Source organism: Cupressus sempervirens, chromosome 1 (assembly GCF_028749045.1).
Source record: "Cupressus sempervirens isolate cs-2001-9-10 chromosome 1, ASM2874904v1, whole genome shotgun sequence".
NCBI classification, from domain to species: domain Eukaryota; kingdom Viridiplantae; phylum Streptophyta; class Pinopsida; order Cupressales; family Cupressaceae; genus Cupressus; species Cupressus sempervirens.
This window is the reverse complement of record NC_143118.1, coordinates 260,050,904-260,072,365: the sequence shown is the minus strand read 5'-3', so window position 1 is coordinate 260,072,365 and position 21,462 is coordinate 260,050,904. Positions and strand designations below refer to the sequence as shown.

Genomic DNA, 21,462 nt, shown 5'->3' with positions numbered 1-21,462 from the left:
AACACTTCTTGGCTTACTCAGAATAGAATTGCTAGAATTCTTAGGTTCCAAATTGGCTCCCTTCCTCTAAAGTATCTTGGGGTCCCTTTGTCCTTGGGTGCTCAGTGGAAGGACTACTGGCAGAGGATTTTAGATAAATATAGGAGTGAGGTTAATCACTAGACTTGTAGATGGTTATCTTCTACTAGGAGATTGGTTCTGCTAAAGACTGTGGTGTAGTCTCTTCCCATTTATAGGTGTTGTGTTCAGATTCCCCCTTCTAATTTTGTGAGAGATTTTGATGCTTTATCTTGGAAATTTCTTTGGTCTAGTAGTGTTCTTTCCTCAAAGTGGAGCCTAGTCAAGTGGGAGTATGTGTGTAGGCCAAAGCATGTGGGTGGCCTTGGGCTCCGCTCAATGGCTCTTGTTGTCACAACATTAGCTGCCAAATTGTATTGGCTATGGTGTAACAATCAATATCAAGAGCGGGCCAAGATTCTCACCCATAAGTACTTTCCTAGTGTGGATTGCTCTGAGGTGCCATGTCTTCCTTTGGTGGGTAAAGGCTCCTATACTTGGGATACTATTAAGAGGGGACCACAACTAGTTAAGGAGGGTCTCTTCTGGATTTGTAACAGAAGCTCAGATACTCTATTTTCGTAGGACTCGTGGGATGGCCATCCTCCTATTCTTTCTAGTTTTCTCCAGCTTCTCCCCCTCTCCCCAAACATTTTCTAATGTTGGGTGGCTTAAGGTGGAGCATTTTAAGACTGTTAAGTTTCTGGGGCAGGTTGAGCTAACTTGCTGGAAGGATTCTCAAGAGTGGCCGATGGGTGGTTTTGATGAGGATTGTGCTCTTCTCTCTCATGTTCTAGAGGATAGGTTTTGCAACTCTCTTAGTGGGAGGGACAACTTGGCTTGGAGTCCAAGTCCAAAAGGTAAATTTACAGTGGCTCAAGGCTATGCTATTCTCGATAAGAATCTTCATGGTCTGGCTAAAGTGCACTGGTGGAAGAAGGTTTAGAGAAATTTTTTGTGGCCTAAGGGTAACTTTTTCTTATGGTTGTTGGCTCTGAAGAAATGCCTCACTTTGGAGAATCTTCACAAATGAGGTTTTTAGGGTCCCTAAGTTTGCGTTCTTTGTAAGCACAATGAGGAGTGTGTCTCCCACTTGTTCTTTCTCTACCCCTTTTCGAGAGAGATATGGCATAGATGGTGGGAGGCTTGGGGTCATGGTTCTATTCATGCTAATTCTCTTATTGATTTATGGGAAAGCTTGGGTAGACCTCCAACGAAGACTTCTTTCTTACAAGTTGCCTAGTTGGTTGGTCTAGTCTTTATTCTCTGGAACCTTTGGCTATAAAGGAATCATAGAATTTTTTGTGATTCCAAACTTCGAAGCTCCCAATTGTGGAAGTTAATTCTTAATAGGCTCTAGGAGACGATTTATGCAAAGTGTGATATGTCTGGCAATATTGATCCATGGGACCAAGTTATTGTGAGGTACTTGAACCTGGGGGATAAATATCGCAGAGGCATTCTTGGAAAGAGACCGAGCCATGGTAAGTAGTGGGTGTGTAGAGATGGGAGGTGGTCCCCTCCCCCAACTGGGTTCTTGAAGATCAATACGGATGGGTCTTCTTATGGGAATCTTGGACATGCCAATATTGGGGCTATTGGTAGAGGCAATGATGGTGGTGCAGTTTTTCTCCTCTCTATTTACAAGGGTCAACATTCTAATAATATGATGGAGGCCCTAGCTATTAAGATTGCTATTGAGTGCGGTTTCTTGTTAGGGTGGTGGAAGATCATCTATGAGTCAAACTCTCAAATTGTTGTGGATATGTTGAATAACTAGAGGTTGGAAGATGTTAGTTGGAAACTTGCCTCTTTAGCTAGAAAAATTCTTAGTCTCTGTAGGTCCTTGGACTCTGTCTCCTTTTTTCATATCCCTCGCAAATGGAATAGAGTGGTGGATTGTCTAGCTAAGTGGGCTTCAGAGAATGTTGGTAGATGGGATGTTAATGGTAGGGATGAGTTACCTTCTGATTATTGTGAGATTATTGATTAGATGTTACTGGAGGATAGGAGTTTGTAGTGTTGTTTTGGGCCTTTGGCCTTTTGCTCTGTAACTTGGTTTTGTTTGAATAAATTTTTACCCCTCTTTTTTCAAAAGTTGGTAGATTTCAAATTAGTTTTTATTTTTTAAATTTTTTAATATATTTAAGCTAATAGACTTTAAATTAATAAGGAGATATTTTTCCACAACAAGTTAAATTGTGATATTATTATCAAGATTTAACAATGTAGTTGTTGAGTGATTCATGTTTAATGAGTAGTGATTTACAAAATTTCATCTCTCATGATAATAAATAGAACATTTAGGAGTCATTGGATCTAGGTGATGCTCACAGAGGTGAAGCACTAGGACTTCCTTTAGTTTAGTTTTTAATTTTTATAATTAATTTCAATTTATATTTTTTTGCTCCACTTTATGTGTGCTATTTTTTTCATATTATTTTCTTATTAGTTTTTCATAATAGATTTTTACGAGAATATTTTTTAGATGATAATTTATTAGTATATGATAAATGAAATAAATAAATATTATTTATTTGATTTATTATAAAATTTTATTTTATTTTACATAAAGTAAACACCTATCGTTGCAAGTCGTGACTGCTAATTATAAACGTTTGTTAACTAAACAAACAAACTACAACATTTGAACCATGTTATAAATAGTTGAATTCTTTTCACATCGAAAATATTTTCTTCCTTGCTATTATTCAATTCTTGGTCAACATAGATCTATCTGCGGATGAGAGAGTCTTAAATAAATACAACTTATTAATTGTTAAGGAGGAGGAGAAAAGATGAATGGTCAAAACAGTTTCAATGACAGAGCATTAATTTTGATAAAGTTTTAGCCGTTGATTTTAAAATACAAGTCTTATACATATACATTAAATGTGTTTTGCAGATTCTTGGATGATCTATATTTATTTGCATTCAAACTTATTGTATTTTCCATAGGCAATATACTATTGCAATTAGTTTTACTTGTGATTAATTTTATCTATTTCAACCAATTAGATTTCAGTATTGTTATTTTGAAATTCCTTTTTAAATTTTTGTAATATATATATGAAAGATTTCTAATTTTTAAAATCTGTAAAATTATTTTACTTCAATTTTATTATGTCATATCTTTAGGGTGTTATAAGGTGGATTTCCATGAAGCATACCCATTTTATGAGGCGATATTTTTGGTAAAAATATAGGAAACTATGAAATAGATCAAACATATTTTAATACATTTTTTAAATAATAGTACTTTAAATGCTAACAATTTATAAAAATAGAATGATTAATTTAAAAAATTATAAATTGAATATAAGAATTTTTAATATCTCAAGTATTATAAAAATATTAAAATTATAATTAAATTATATTATACATTATCATTACCAATCAATTAATTGGTTGTTTTATAATTATTAATTATTAGGTTTAATGTACTATTCTATCTAATTAATCTATTATCTAATTAAACTATTATATCTTGATGACAAATACAAGCCACTATGTGACACTTGTGTTAAATAAGCAATTTCCCTCCAAACTGATTAAAAATCGTTGATATTAGAAGTCTCTTTTTTTCCACAAAAGGAACGTGCGTCTTGTAAGTAAATTAGCGCAAAGTAGGTGGCATCATAATTGACCTAATCACATGCAACTTTGTATGGGAAAAATCAAATTCCCAATTTCCAACTGTATGCAAACTGTGACAGCTGGCTGGGAAAATTTGATGGAGCTTGCGTACCTACCATTGCCTTTCATTTTTCAAGCAGCAGAAGTTTACGGTGGGTGTGTTGGTTCTGCTGTGGGCCCAACATATTACTGTGCTCCCAATTTCCTATGACGCAACTCCCGGTTTAATGGCTGAGATGTTCGTCAAGCCTTACCCTGTATTTTTTTATCGTTGATTTAAAACAACAACAGGAGGTCCTTCACTTCGTATTGGGAACGGCGTAGGTACAATTAAACATAGGCACGTGTTTATTACACAGCTGACTCATAATTTGATAAAAAGAAAAAAGAAAAATAATGTGTTTTTGGGTTATAAAAGGCGGTGAGGAAATACACTCTGCAGAATTGAGGCCAAGAAATACCCCCCGCTAAATCAGCCATTTTAAGTACAATGGCTCTCACGATGTCTCTCCCTTCCCCCGCCATGGTCTTCTGCTTCAAATCTAAGCCAACTTATACCCATCTCATCCTAAACAATTCTCCGGCCAAATCACTCCCAACATTAGGTAGAAAGTATACAAGAAATGAGATGATGAATGTTAAGGCCATGGCTACCAACAGTGTTGAAGGTGTCCCTAGGCGAACAGGAAATCATCATCCCAACTTGTGGGACGATGATTTCATACAATCTCTCCCAAAACTGCCTTACAATGTAACCTTCTTTCACGCCATCATGTTTTTCTATTACATTCTCTTTCTTATATCATAATATGAATTACAGTGTTTTTTATTTGCTCTCTGTGATTATGCAGGCTCCTTATTATCGTGAGCGGGCTGATAGACTTGTTGGAGAAGTCAAAGAAATGTTCAATGCAATGGGTGCTGCAGATTCTTCTTCACAAGAAATTTTGAAACGCCTTGAACTGGTAGATAAAGTTGAACGCCTTGGAATAGGACGACACTTTCAAAAGGAAATAGGAGAAACACTTGATTATGTTTATAGGTATACTGTAAACATCACACACGTCTAATTTTTGACTTCTAAACTAAAACAATAAACTATTTCTAAATTTGATTTGTTCCCTTTAAATGTCTAATGTTTAAGACTGACAGAATGTTATAAACAAAGACTGTGTGGTTTAAACGAAGATTAAAGTGGTTGGCATGTCATGTGTATGATTGGTAACTGAGAGTTATCTGAGTTGCAGGTTTTGGAATGACATCAGTAGTAAAGATTTGAATACTGCAGCTTTGGGACTCCGAATCCTTCGACTTCACAGATATCCCGTTTCTGCAGGTCTGATAGGCTTCATTATACTTTATTATATGAAACTATAATGTGTTTTATTATTATTCTAAGTACATATATCAGCTTGGATGTTGCAATGGCAGATGTGTTAGAAAAGTTCAAAGGAAAAGATGGAAAGTTCTTGCGTTGCCCCACTCAATCAGAGGAGGAGATAAAGAGTATAGTAAGCTTGTTTCAAGTATCATTGATTGCGTTCCCAGAGGAGACAATAATGGATGAAGCTAAAGACTTTTCTACTACGTATTTGAATCAAATCTTGCAAAAGGCTCCCACTTCTAGTGCCAATCTTTTACAAGAGGTAGTAATGATGCTGGTGGTCTCTGAAAAAGAAAAGAAGCTATGTTTTCTGTTATAATGATATATGTTTCTATTATTACGTTAGATTGTAGGAAATATCGTAAAGTAATTTTGTTTAAACTCTAATGCAAAAACTATCATGCGCAGATATCACATAACTTAGAGTATGGCTGGCACACCAATTTGCCAAGATTGGAAGCAAGGAATTATATGGATATATATGGAGAAAATAATTCATGGCTCAAGTAACTAAACTACTTTAAATTTTGAATTGCATTTTGTCTTTTAAAGATTAATATTCTTATAAATTTTTACAGGAACGGAGATAATCAGAAGATCTTATATCTGGCTAAACTAGATTTTAATATTATGCAATCATTGTATCGAGAGGATCTTCAAATAATCTGTAGGTAAGTTAATTGAAAGATATTTAAGTTTGGTTTTTAAATTTATAACTCTTAATCAGTTTATAGGGCTCTTTGAATCTTTTATCTTCAATTGAATACTTAATTAAGACATACATTTTATCTATAAAATAATGTTTATAATATTGTAAGATTACTTCTTTCTATGTTTATTTTATAATTTTACATTGTATTTTTAAGTAGTTAGTGTAATATTCTTTTTATATTTTTTATTGAAGAAATTTATTTGTGTTTATCATGTTTTAGATGGTGGAAGGAGTCACAATTGTCAAAATTGGAGTGTTGTAGACATAGACACGTGGAATATATCTTTTTAGGATGTGCAATTGCAGCAGAATCTAAGTATTCAGCTTTTAGAATTGCCTTAGCAAAATTTTGTACCCTTGGAACAATTATAGATGATTTTTATGATACCTATGGCACAGTTGATGAACTTGAACTTTTCACTGACACTTTTAAGAGGTATGAATTCATTGACGAACTCTTAGTTTAATTTTTTATGTTTTATAAAATATTATTAATACAAAGTATTGAAATATGATTTAGGTGGGATTCCCCTCCTGTAGATCACCTTCCAAAATATATGAAAATTGCATACCATGCAGTTTATGATGCAATTAATGAAAGTGTACAAGAGGCACTAAAGATTCAAGAAAGAGACACCCTCCACCATGTTCGAAATGCGGTATAAATAATACTCTCTCTATATATCAAAAATAATTAATTTATAGATTTTGGTGGATTACTAGTTAGTAGTTCTTTATAATTAGATGCTTGTCATCGATTGGATCAAGAATTTATTTGTTTATAATCCAACTTTGTTTTGAAGGTTTATATGTTTTATTTTACTTTGGCAAAAAATAGAGTAATATTATTAAATATACAATATATAAAATTTGTTTACTATTTTAAACATCAATTATTATTAAAATTTATTTATTGAAAATTTATTTCAAAAATAATTATCATATTTTTATTCATAATTTACATCTCTGATATCCATTTCTTCCATTCATCCAGTAATGACATGCGCATGTTTCTTAGATGTTGTATTAAGTATAACTCACTATTTATTTCATATTTAATTACGATGCACATTTCTTTATAATAGAGTATATCTATAGAATTTTTTAAATCTTATTTTGTAGAGTATAAATTATTCTGAATATGGTTATTTTGAAAATCAAGTTAGTATTGATTAGGTAAATGAACATCAATTATTAAGATTAATTTTTATGATTGTATTTTAAATATATTCTATGTTATTGCAGTGGGATAGTTATTTAGACTCCATGTTGCAAGAAGCTAAGTGGCTTGCTACTAGACATATACCAAATTTAAGTATGTACTTAAAAAATAGAATAGAGAGTGTGGGCTCTCGTACAGCTACAATGCAAGCAATATTAACAGTTGAGAAAATTTCAGAAGATGACCTTCAAAAAATTAATTATCCATCACGATTCAATGAACTTTTGCGATTGACACTTGGATTAAGAGGCGATATTAGAACATTCAAGGTATGTGATATTGTACCAATCAAACTATAGGATTTTTATTTATAGAAAAATTATAAAGTTGTTTATAGTGAAGATTTAGTTATTATCATAATGAAAACTAAACATAACATTTTTTGAAGGCTGAGGCAGCTCGAGGAGAAATTGCTTCATCCATAACATGTTATATGAGAGATCATCCAGAATCTAGTGAGGAAGATGCATTAAAGTCCATAAATTTTATGTTAGATGCACATATGAAAGAATTGAACATGGAGATTTTGAAAAATGATGAGATCCCAACATGCATCAAGGATTTTTCATATAACACATTAAGGGGTTTTCTACTTTTCTATAAAGAGAGGGATGGATTCAGCATTTCAAGTAAAGATATGAGGATTCATGTCAAAAAAATTCTTATTGATCCCATCAAAATGTAATATTAATAATTTATGGGGTACTATGATCATGGATAACATTTTCAAGTATTAAAAGATATGTAAATTTTCTATAATCAAGTGATAGAGGATAATAGGTCTCTAGGTTGTTTTAGTGTATTGGTTATGTTTTCATGTATTAGAAAAAGTTATTCCCTACTATTCTTCATCATTTGGACTATGACATGTGAATCTTTTTTTCTATGCTACTACTATGCTTCAACTTGTTCTATTATCTTTATTTTAGTTTCAAAATACAATTTATTATAGGGTTTAGGTAATTTATTTTGAAGATATGAATATGTTCATTTCATACAGATTTATGGCATATCCTTGGGGTGTTAATATATTGCAATATGTGATAATTGTTTAAAGTTTTATTTTAATTATAGTTCAAGGTAGGACCCATATTATATAGATTAAAAATAGAGACATATCGTGTATTTTACTCTCTATAGTATGCTAACATTGACCCAATTATTATATTGTTCTTGAAAATGTATAATACCCCTCAAAAAATACTTTAGCTTTCCAAGAGACCCTCCATAAGTCTTCACAGAACTTGTTAGCAACATCAAATATATACATATTTTCAAAAATAGATTTTCTTGAATAAATAAATCCTAACTTAAGTGAGGCTCAATCAAGATTCCTTGTGACCCTAAAAAGAGTGTATCTTTGAGTTTTAACCATCATCTTTTCAATCCCAAACTCATGAATAACCATTTCTCAAATTATTCAATAGCTATTGATATTTGGACACTAAAGAGCTCCATCAAATTGTTTGATAACACTTAAAAGGGTATAATTCCTATTCATAAAATCATGCTCTCAATGGAAAAAAATCATATTGATGTAGATGCTTAAAATTGTCCCAAACATGATATTAATTCATTTAATACTTTCTTTGACATTATAATTAATTATATTTGTCATATTCTTCTACTTATTTAATTAAATAGGTTCATTTCCTAATGCATTTAAATTTAATTTAAATACTTTCGCTCTAATGTATTAAATCATTTAATGCATAATGCTCCATAAATCCCCTTTTAAATAAATTCTAATTTATTTAATCCCCTCCACTTTATTAAATTTTTTAATCCTATGATTAAGTTAAATCCTATTCAATTTAATCCTAATCCCATCTTAAAACCTAAGTCTACACCCATCACTCTCATCCTTCTAAGCCTACCCACTACTTAATCCCACTTATTTATCTTAAACACCTTCCTAAACACCTTTTAGCTACTAAGTGTTTGCTCACACGTGTGAGAAGCTCATGATCCAATAAAGCGTCCAATTCATTTACACCTCTTACACCCTTTTCCTCGCACTCCTTCCCCCAAGGTTGCTCACACTTGTGTGAGCACACCTTGAGCCTTTCAATCATAAAGGCTATTTTTGACTTTTGCATGGCTTTGTCCTTTAACCCATGTGTCTCCCTTGTGGCACCTTTTTGGATGTGACATAGATGCCACCTCCCCAAAGCCTCTCTCAAACCTATAAATAGAGCCCTAATCTCAAGAATTTATCATCTCCCTCATTTGCATTATTACCATGCTATTTTAGAATTACCTTTGTAGTGATCTTGTGATTTTATGCTTTGTTACTAACCCCTTGGTAGTTGTTAGAATTTATTTCATTTGCATTGTTAATCTAGTTTGATTTCTTGCATCCACATTCATATCGTTTGAGTGCTTTCAAGCATGGTTGCTTCCATAGCCATTGCTCGAAGTATTCTCCATCCATCTTAATATAGTCTCATTATCATTGCATATCATTTATCAATCATTGGGATTCATAGTTATATTTGGGAGAGCACATCCACATCTACCACACTTAAGTACACCAACAAGGCCTTTTATGGGCACCCTTGTTGAGCTACTTTGAGATTGTGTGGGAACTCTTGCTTTTTGGTTATTCAAGTTATAAAACTCAAGCCTAACATTAGTTATTTTTTATTTGTTTTAATATTTGATATACACATGCTATTAATGTTTGCTTGTTTATGTGTGCTCTTAATAGGTCGGGTTTTCACACATACATTTTGGCACACACGGTGGGACCCACATCCCTTCTCCACTATCAAATTGCATGAAAACTTTGTAACTTGCTATTGAAACACCATGCATTGTCATCTCCAATAGGACATAGTGTTGTCTACAAAGATGTTTTGCCATCTCTGCAGATCAGTGTCTCCGCTATTTGGCATCTCCAACCGTGACTTTTTTAAAAAAACAATTTCATACTACTAACCAAAGCCATTCCGTCATCTACGATTTGTATTAACATCTAGGCAGATTACTTTGTCAGCTTGGCTGATTTAACTTTCCTTTCTTCTCTATTGTGGGAAGCCTAATATCAACATAGAGTCATACTATCATCTCCAAAGATTGGTTGTAGATTATCATCTATGTTGTTGGCGAACAACTTGTTATTTCAGTATACTGTCATTACTATGATAATATTTTGTCGTGTGTGGTGAAGGTCAATATTGTCAGTATTTTGTCGTCTTTGATATTTTGGCATCTCTGCATTTTGGCATCTTCGACCCTATTATGTCATTTGCAACTATTAATGTGTCAGTGAAAAGTTTAAGCATACTTCTTAGTATTTTGTCATTTGCAAGTTATAGCGTCTGCACAGTTCTATCATCTACGCCTGGGTGTCTGTTGTCTATGATTTATGACAAATTAACTCATATGTTTTAATGCCTAACTAATTATTTGATTGATATACAAGGATTTCTACTCTAGTTTTATTGTAGGAGAGAAGCTTTGTAAATTTTTTTAATGATTTTAATCACTTGGAAATTTGTAGTGATTTTAATCACATAGGGATTTATAGTGATTTTAATCACTTGGGAATTTTTAGTGATTTTAATCACTTGTAGGATTTAAATGATGAATGAACTTGTATGAATTAATCATTTTTCCTTGGAATGCATGTTGCAACTAATATAGAAAAGCCAAGCACACTCTTGGGGTAAAACATTACACACTCTTGAATTATCCATTTAGATGTCGATCAGACCTTTATTACACTTTAATGTTTGCTTTGGAATGTGTGCCACATCTATATTCCTAACATCATGTTTGGTTGACTAATTTTATACCTTTGTTATGGTTTCTTTTGAACCTTTGTTCTTGCTTTGTCAACATTAGGATTCGTGTAGAATCCATGCTCTCGGATTGAGACCAGTTGAGTGAGTCCATAAAATTTGGTCTTGTTGCATTATTGGGATTTGTGTAGTATTCATATTGCTAGATTGAGGTTGGTTGAGTGATTTCATTATGTAGGATTTTATTGTTCTTTGGGGATTCATGGAGAATCTGTCCTCCCAAGTTATTTTCAATTGAGTGATATTTTGCTTGTGTTCTCATCCAATCCTTGTGTTATGATCTTCATGATAGTGGCGTGTCACACACGAGTGTATGCGTGCGTACATTTTTTAGGTGACTTGCGAGGTCCTATCTTCTATGGTACTTCCAGAAGTTATGATAATTGGGTTTGGGTTGGAGATTTGCATGCCTATGGGCAATCATCATGGATGAGCATGGGTAGGGTAGGGTAGCATATGGAGGAGGCTTCTATCTCACAGCTTGATGACCTTGTCCTATAGAGCTGGTAGAGGAAGTTTTAATCAAGTGATAACTAAAGAAAATGTGTGACTAGTAATAAAACTTAAGATAATAAAATGAATGTGTGGGGCCCTCCATTGAGGAGTTGAAATGCATGATCAAAGCTTGGTCTTGTCGATGCCAAGTGACTCTCCATGATGTCAGCCCCTACTTAGTAGCTCATTGAGTGTCTGACTAGGACTTGTAGTTTATGCATTGTCTATGTTCTTGGTTTCAGTCATCATACTATTTGGCATGAATGTTAGCTATGGATGTTGTGCTTTATGTGTCTTTGTGGTTGGATCATTATCTCCATTAGTAAGATGGGTGTGGACCTATGGTGGTTGGGAGGCATAGCTACTTATACCACTGCTAGGGATTGGTGTACAAAGATGGTCTATTTTCCTAGTGTGACCATTGTTGGATGTTTTCACTTGATACTTTAGGTTTTGGAGTATGCTTTCTTGTGATTTATGCTTTCATTTGAATGCTTGGATATCATGTTAGATGATGCTAGTTTAATTGATGCATTCCTATATTATAGTGTTTAGCATATGATTAGATGATGTCAATTGTTCTATTAGCATATCTATTGCTTATTAGTTTAGCATGTTAGATTTCCTACTCATATGATGTTATCATATGATAGATGATGTGGTTGACTTATTGGATTATCTAATGCTTTACTGTTAGCATGTTAGATTTTCTTAATCTTATGTTGATGCATGTTTTAGTAGTGATTTCCTCATAAGATAACACCGACGATCTAGTTGGTAGTTTGAGATGTTACATGTGGAGGATGGCTAGGATCCATGATGATCTTATGATGCTATTGATGGTTGGGAGGAACCATGTACTTAGTTTGGTTGTTTTAGTTATTATTAGGCTAATTTTGTACATTGCAATGTTACTTCCATACATTATGAGGTTGCTTTTAGTACATTAATTTACTGCTTTGGCTTAGATGGATAGATGTTCCTCTTTCTTTTTTCATGGCATCTTGTTGTTTATGCACTCGAGTGATCCTTCCTCGATTTATGTGGATTCGCTACTCCCTGATGTGGAGGAAATTTATTTCCTATCTTTTTAGCTTTGTGTTTTCTAGTTTGTTGATTTATATCCTCACACAAAATTGTTCTTTCTCATGTGAGAATACAATTGTTCACGTGGCTTACTGGGTTTCTTCGCATAGCTTGGTGAATCCTCATGCGAAACTCCACACCAGTTTGGTTGTTTTGGCTATTCAACCAAGGATGTCCTCAGGAAAGATGGTGTTTCCTCACATAGCTTAGTGTACTTTCTCGCGTAAAGAGGTTCATCCTCATGTGAGACTGTCTATTGTTATTCTCTCATACAAAAAATAGGGGGCCTCTCCATTGTTCTTTGGGGAATGCAATTTGGACCTTTGAGTACCCTTTAGGATTGCTTATGGTTCCATGCTTCGATAGTTCAGAGATATTGTGGTTTGATATTGTCTTTGGTTTTTCTTCTTGAGTTTGTGTGTGTCAATTCAGTAGTGGCATTTGAAGATTCATTGGTTGCTCGAATTGTTGGTGAAGTCTTTCATTGAAATCTTTGTAATCCCTATATATTGTTGTCATGTACATTCATACTTGTAAAATAAATAAATTCTTGGCTTGAACTGAATCCTTGTTCCAAGGATCTCCAGGTGAGGCATTACATCCAGTATCAGAGCCCATGTTCAAACATTTAGGTCTCTGCATATATGAACGCCCATAAGGTTGTTGCTGCATTGTTAAGGGAAAGTGTCTTGGTGAGGAGCTCATGATATTTTGTTGCTTTAGTGTCTACTTGGGATGGACTTTCTTGTCCAATAGATGCAACTGGAGCACTATGTGAAGAAGGAAGCGAGTCTCCCCTTGTTTTATAGATGGAATCGATGTACCTTATTTGGCTGGTTACTTGTGTGACCCTTTTGGATGAAACCATTGATTGGTGTCCATGTGTTGGCTTGTAGTGCCTATTTTGTTTCTCCTTCTGGAGTACGGTGCATTGTTACCCTATTTTCTCCTAATTGTATGTAAATAAATGAATCTTGAAGCCTAAGATTACAATGTAGTTCATTAAGGGGTAGAATGATGGTACTGCAACCTTGGTGGGGAAATAAATGAAGATTATGGTTGAGGTTATTGTAGACATCATAGGGTTGAGTCCCAAAGGTATGCCTCTGTTGACAACTTGAACAAGCTCATTGGCAAAGTTGATCAACATGTAGGGACTATGATGGTGCTTGATTTGGATACTGGTGATATTGATCGATAGATGGTTGGATTAGGAATGTGTATGAGGTCGAGTGCAAAAATAAACAAGTTGTTGATTCTCCTCCTTTGGGAAACACTCTTTGAATCCCTAGATTTAAAGAATGTTTTTTGAAAAAATGAGAAATCTTTAAGGAGATGGAAACTCCTATTAAGGAGTTGGCCTGACCTTGGGTGCTATTTTTGTGGTGTTTTTGGTTCTATTCTGTCATGCCCTAAATTTAATAGGGCAAAACACAACAAAAAAAAAGAGAAATTTTAAAAATACTTTTTTTTTGTTTTATTTGTTTATTTATTTATTTCCACTGCAATTCCAAAAAATCTAGATTTGCGTTAATGTTCCCCCAGACCAACTTAATCATTCCCAACAATTCCATTGACCCCTTTTTTTAATTTTTATAAATACTGATTTTTCTTTACATACCCTAACATTTAATAATAATAAAATATAATAAATTTCATCATTCATTAAATATAACTTGGTATTTCTAAATTCCTTAATTAACTATTCCTACGTCCTCCTTTTGCCTGACTTGAACTACACATAACAAAAGATAACAAACTCATAAAATAAAGACACTTACTTAAATGTGTTACTAAAGGTTTCATCATATAAAAGTCTATCTAAAAGTTAGCTAAGTTTCTTTTCCATTTATCCTAACCATTATCTGCAACTCCCTTTAACTAAACCCTATTTCATGAGTAACATATCCATACTACTAATTCCAACGTACAAATTTACTAACTTTCTAACATCTACCACCCTTACTATTTAAACACAACTCTCTACTAACACATGTATTTATATACTAATCCAACCCCAAAAAATTACTAACAATCTCATTTAAGAGTAACATAATTTAATAACTGCCAACCTTACTTCCTAATACCCCTATTAATACATGGCTTACAACCTAAAACAACACTAATTACCCCACCTAATACAACAACATTTCCTACTACTAAATTATCTTAAATGCTACATCCTCTTTTAAAATCGTCTACTCACCTAGGATATAGTGCATTCCCTATTACCTAGGTTAGAGGCGCTCAAGGGTGGATCCTCTGACTTTGGTCAGAGAAAGGCTACTTTATACTTCATATTGCATACGCCCAAGAAAGGAGATGAAGCGCCTAGGTGGGGTCCACAGTCTGCACAAGTATTAATGATAACATTGACTTCCTTACCCTTAGTCATGAGATGATGCGCTTAGGAGGAGGACAAGGGTTTTCTGACTTATGTCAAAACCTAGAGCATTGGATCATGTGTTGCCTAAGGGTTTGAGCGCCTAGGTGCTAAGGCATTAATTTTGCATTTTTCTAAGTATGGGGTGTGGGTGCGAAATTCGAAACCTCTCCCATACTAGGCGTGATCCGCTTACCAAAGCATGATGTGATTAAAGAAAAAAAGGACATTATGATTTGTTGGGACTTTACTCTTCTCCGATAAAGTGGGCGCCAAATGAGAAGCTTCCTTACTTATTTCAAAATAGCAAACAGCCCCCATACCTTAATTCTCACACGCCAAAGAAATGGGGAGAGGATGGGGATGCCTATTCACATCCAAATTTTTTTATGTTTATTTAATTTGTTTTGCATTTGCAGTGTCATGGTCGGCTTGACTTGATAGGACAACAACTTTTGAGTTAGTGATTATTATTTTTATTTGATTTCTCATTTGTTTAGTAAGCATTTTTATTAGGTTTATTTTCTTACTTTATTGTATTTATTTGTATTAGTATTAATTTCATTTGAATTTGGAGTGACAGTGACCTCTTGTCACATGACTCAATGAGTTTTCTCATTGGTACCTAGGGTATAGGTACTTGTGATGTTTAAGTATTCTCTCTTAGGATGTAATACATTTTTCTATTGATATTAGGTGTACTAGGTCCTAGTGTATAAGATGCTTATTATTTTATTTCTCTGTATTATGAGGAAGGAATTAGTCTTCTTCCTTATACATTTTCCAAAGAGGAAAATGTGGACCTACAGCAAGGTGGAAGTATGCATTCTTTCTACTCATGCAAAATTTCATTCCATTACATCATAGTTTCCTCTTTGTGTTTGTGAGTATATTGATTGGTAGAATGATTTTATCTTCTTAGCAACCTTGATTGAACTTGAGAGCCAAGTGAACAATTACTTGTATAGTGAATTATTAAACATGGTAATCTTTATTTCAAATTGTGAAATGTGTAGTATAAAACTTTTCACTGCAACCTATGTATCTTGATTCTCACCATATCATGATTCTGTATAACCTTTATAAAGCACATTCCTACAAATACATTAAGGAGAAGGATCTCATACAATCTTTCTTCCTAACACACCAAATCTAACATAGATGGTTTCAATATATGTATATAATCTTTCAATGCTTTCTTCCAAAATCTCAAATGATAACAATGATACAATTCCTTCTACAAAACATACTAAACCTTTCCATAACACATCAATAACCAGGTCTTTACAAGTGGAATATATATACGACTTCCTAATCTTTCCTCAAATTTTCAATAATAATGACACAATCCCCTTACATCATAATAAATAACAATGGGGTTTTACAAAATCACATCCCAAGAAAGATGATATGAACAATGATCTTTCATCATACAAATGAATCCTCTTTACTTCATCAAGGGTGAGGCCCTAATATTTCCAAAGGTTGCATCTCCTCAAGTCTTGCACATAACACATCCACACAAGGAACCATGGAGGCTCACCTCCCAACCTAGGCCTCAAAGAGACCACCCTCCGAGCAGGGGAAACAAGGACCAAACAGGTTACACACATACATCACAAAATTTTACATGAATACACAACACAGACACAATCAACACCCTTCCATGGCTTGCACAATGATTCATCATTGGAATCATAAAACATTGGGTGAAGGTGGGCTCTTCAAGGAGGAGAAATTCTAACAACATAAGTATCATATTGCCAATGCAATTTGCCTCTCAAGGCCACCACAACATAAACAACATATTGCCACTGCATTGCCTCTCAAGGCCTCCAAAACAACCATCTGCTCCTCATCCACCAAACCTCCTTATACCTCCCAACAACAAGATTCATGGCCATGATGGAGCCCATGCTCCATGATAATAAAAAACCTCATCATGAGGTAAAAGATAAAGATTTCTTTCTCACCTGCAATGTCAAGCCCAACTTCTGCCCTTCACCCAAGGCTTCTCTGCCCTCCCAAGGGTGAGTGAAGCCTTCACACCCATAATCACAATCAACACTCACATTCAACTAGAAACAACAACAAAACAAATGAAGAACAACAAAACAAAACCAAGAAAGGATCTCCGAAAACACAAAACACGTTCACTTCTTCCCAACACAAAGACATGCCCATAACACAAGATTGACAATGCAATGCATACTCCATTGATAACTTTTCACACTTGCAAATTTTCTTATCCATACTAAAGAAAAGGAATGAAAGAACATGTTTGAGCCACCAACCTTGGTCCAAGCTAGGGTAAGGATAGTTGTAGTAGAGCTCCCTTAATCTCCCTCCAAATCTTAGTTGTCTCTAAAATTAGAGAGTGGGTGAACACCCCACTAGTTAGTCCAAGACCCTCTAATAAAGCCTTCACACTAACTATTTTTAGAAAAAAAACTAAGCCATCCCCCCTTTACAAACTTGTCTCCTCTGATTTTTCTCTATTTTACTTAGTGGAAGCATGGGAGGAAACACATGTGACAAGTCCATTTTCGCATTGGTGGAAGAATGCATGGATAAAGGGGCCCCCTAGGTTGTCTAGGCACTCACATGATCAAAATTAGGTCCCTAACTTGATATACTATCACATGGTTAGCTTATTTCAACATAAAAGGCACTTTGGGACCACTTAATGACCCCTTGGAACCCTAGGCAAATCCAAATTCGAATTTCCTATGATGGTGACCCATCCTAACACTCTCTCCCAAATGGGTGTACTTAAGAATTAATTTGAAAAGAAGGAAGAGGAACAAGATTTAGTAACCTTGAGATCAACACTATAGGTGACATGTCATCAACACATAGACTATACAAGTGTCAAGTGACACACATAAAAATACATTACATTTTCCTTGCCATGCCCTTAATACACCTAGGTTATGATTAAACATATTCACAAGCAAGCAAGAAACCATACAATCACGAAGAAAATTACTTTCACAATGAGGCTTTTGAACCTTCCAAAGGTTCACCTTGGTTAAACTGTGTTCACAAGGTTTGGAACTTGTTACCCCCAAGAATTTCCATGGCTCCACTTCCTGCACAATAAACTTGAGCATCAGTAGTCCAAGGAGTCATATAACATGTATAATGTATATGCGTATAGTGATAACCATAATTCAAGTAAATTTTCCTATTTATTCCCATTTAAATCATCCAAGATGTTAGAATAACAAATCTGCATAACATAAGCCATCAAATTAACATCTATCTACATATCACATTAAATCATCATGATCAAATTAACATTTATCTTCATATTACATTAAGTCATAATTAACAATTTATTATTTATCTGCATTTAAATCATAAATCAACATGTAAAAATATTGCATCCTACAATATCCATTCTTATCATAGTAGTCAAATTCCTTAGTCATCAATATGATTTATCAACAAATCGAGCCTGATATAAAAGTGTGTCAAGTGCTATTATGGAATCAAAGTGGGGCCTTGCGCCACATTTTATCCTTTTAGATCAATAATATGTTACAAAATTACTTAAAATAGTCAATCATCGTAGAGAGGTAGGCATAATAGAGTTAGGAGTATAACTCATAGAAACACTTAACTAGCTAGGATGTAACATAATGATGTCAACATATGTTCGAATTCAATCATCAAATGAAAGAACTACATGCTATGTTTCCAATATACTTTGAATCATAAACACTAGCATTTTATTACCATCCAATATTCTTACCTTGCAAACACTTCTTCGTCTAATGAAATTTCCATATACAATTTGTAATGATTCTCTTCTTCTTCTTTTTTGGCCCAAGTAACCATATGCATATTCATACAAATAAACACTATCTAGGAAGATTTTAGCATTTGGTTACCATCTTTATATTATTAATTCATAGCTTTCATAATGGTATAAATCAACACCTTTCTAAGGAAACTCCCTCATGAACTCATATGTATCTAGAAATAACTGTAGAGTACCTGAAATCTAATTTAAATTATGGCATCTCATCATCATAGTATGGGTTCAATTGCCATTTCCAAAAACATTTATTCGGAGATAAATCAATTAGGATGATTGTTCATAAGACACACACACACATAAACCTAAGTGGAGAATATGGTTTTAAAATATGTTTGATCATTACATACACATAAAATTAGGTCCTTAGTACATTTTATAATTACAAAAACTACTGAAATAAGACATTTTCCTTCTAAGTCTTGAATATCGAAATTTGAATATCTACACAGCAAGTAGCCTTACCATTTCTTCAAAATTCAAATTTTCTAATTGAAATGATTTAGAACATGAAATGGAAATCATTAATCTAATCAATCAGGTCCTAATGTACGGATCATTGAAATGCATATATATAGTAGAATGATAAAACCTTATAGTCTCAAAAGTGTACCAAAATGTTAAACTAAAAGTATCACAATACAAATGTATCATCGATTCCATGACGATTCGGGTGAGGCCTCACATCCTCCCCCCCTTGATTTTGACTTCCTCCTAGAAGTCACTCAAAATTAGGAACATAGTCTTCAAATATAGGGCTTTACCTAGCCCTAGCATAGACGGTCAAATTTTTAGAGTCTTTTCCATAATGTTCATAACATGTTTTTGTGTATTCATAATCTAATTTAAGAATTATAGACTTTGGTCAACAACTCATGGTATGGATAAATCCTCATCAGGTGGATATTTCACAATTTCATTGATTAGTTATCATCCAACCGTTGGTGTACCTACCATAATTCCCAACTGTCTCTCATAAGCATCCCTTAAATACTCCTTTACTTGGGACAAGGATTTCTTAGAGTTATTAAGGCTTGTAGATGTTTGCACGATTTCTTGGGATTTAAGCATACAATGATGCTAATGATGTATTTGAAGCTCAATCTATCATAATGCAGTCACAGTTTCTCTAGTCAAATAATTTGTGTTTGTGAATTCTTATTTCTGACTTCCTAATTCTTGTTTAATTGAAGTCATTTCCATTTACCAATGGGTAGTACTATCAACCTACTTATTTCTCATATGGTACCATTTTCTCAAAATTCTTTCCCTTGCTTAGTTACACTTATGTTTGAAGTCTATTTTCTTGGAGATTTTGTTTTCTATACATATTGCCTTAAGTTTGACCATTTTTCCATTTCCAAGTTAATACATATTCTCTGTTAGTTATCATAGGCTAACTTTATTCTTTTACTGCCCTGAGTTATTTTCTTTACTTGGCACTATCTAAATTTTATGATTGTAGTTCAATATTCAATTTACCGATAATGGATATCTTCCCCTTTCATCAGAAGTATAAGGATTCAATTTTATTATCTTGTATCAAGATTTCCTTACGTCCCATCAAATGCAAACACTTGGTACTTTATTTATTTCTCATTGAAGGTTTGTGACATGGAAATCAATTATACTGTTGAGTGTTAATATCAGTATTCTGATTGATGCCTCCAATTGAATATTATATTGAAACTATCAGAATCCATTTGAGATTTTCTATTACCTTTTTGCAAGGCAATAATTGGATCTTGCATTATCTTTGTACATGATTACTATGAAGCAATTAGATAAATCCTTTCTTAGGTAGAATGAATCTTTTAGATGAACCTTCCTATTGATTGCATAATGAAATCCCCTTATATGATCATTCATATTCGGAATGCACTTGTCTTGTATTATTTCAAGATTAAGAGAAATATGAACATGGGTTTCACCTATGCTTGGTCAATATTGGCATCATGTAGTTTTTGACCCTAGTTCCTTAGTCTTATTGTTGATCATTTCATCTTTCTATTATTGTAATAATTACACAACCTTGCCTAGGCCTAACTATTCCAGTGCACTTTTCTTTTCTTTTTTTTAAAATGATTTTTAACGCCCTTACTTAAGGTCCTTAATGCGGTGTCTATTCATACCATAACAAGTCACATATCATCTACTCCTATGTTATCTAAGGTTTGAAAGAGTATTTTATTCATGACATAAGAAGAAATGGTGTTCCAAGGGCCCTTTCTAAGAGCTTCATATCATATGTCAAGATGATCTTATGGTGTCCCAATGTTCAACATAGATTATCAGGAATACCTCTTGGTATGGCTACTTCACAGATCACTATACAACACACTTATCAACAATATTGACAAGAAAGTGCCTCTTAAACAACTTAAATCCAAGATAAAATAACAAACACAAGTGTGGCCAAAATGGTAACTTCAAAATGAAACAAGGATGTCCCTGAGGCAATTGAGACCATAAATTTATAAAAAAAATAAAAAAAATTGAATAAAATAATACTAATAATAACAATGAAATTATTCACACCAGCTTAAATTTTAAGGGTGATGCAACCGTACCAAGGTTTCCTGATGGAAGAAGAGGCAAGTTGTCTTATAGCTATACTGGGATCCAATGGTGAGTGAAGAAAAACTCTCTTGTATATTCTTATTGATTCAATTAAGATTACTTTGCCAACTATCAGAATAAATCTAGTTCCATGGGGATTTCTCAATTTAATTTAAGGGCATACTATCATTAACATACGCCATAAATTCATCTGATCCTTTCTAATCTTGGTATGTTTTAATAATTCCTCTATGTGTGATATGATCGTAGTTTTCACATAGATCTTATAGCTTTCATAG

At 33.7% G+C, this 21,462-nt stretch overlaps 1 protein-coding gene across 1 annotated transcript; it reads left to right on the top strand.

Moving 5' to 3' along the window:
- Positions 1-4,133: 4,133 nt before the first annotated feature.
- LOC149577121 (alpha pinene synthase, chloroplastic-like) lies at positions 4,134-7,864 on the top strand. The gene is made up of 10 exons (XM_089827763.1): positions 4,134-4,444; positions 4,545-4,735; positions 4,941-5,029; positions 5,125-5,339; positions 5,486-5,583; positions 5,656-5,748; positions 6,010-6,225; positions 6,310-6,448; positions 7,035-7,280; positions 7,400-7,864. The coding sequence occupies exons 1-10, from the start codon at positions 4,184-4,186 to the stop codon at positions 7,694-7,696; spliced, it is 1,845 nt and encodes a 614-aa protein (XP_089683889.1). The 5' UTR covers positions 4,134-4,183; the 3' UTR covers positions 7,697-7,864.
- The last annotated feature ends 13,598 nt before the right edge of the window (positions 7,865-21,462 follow it).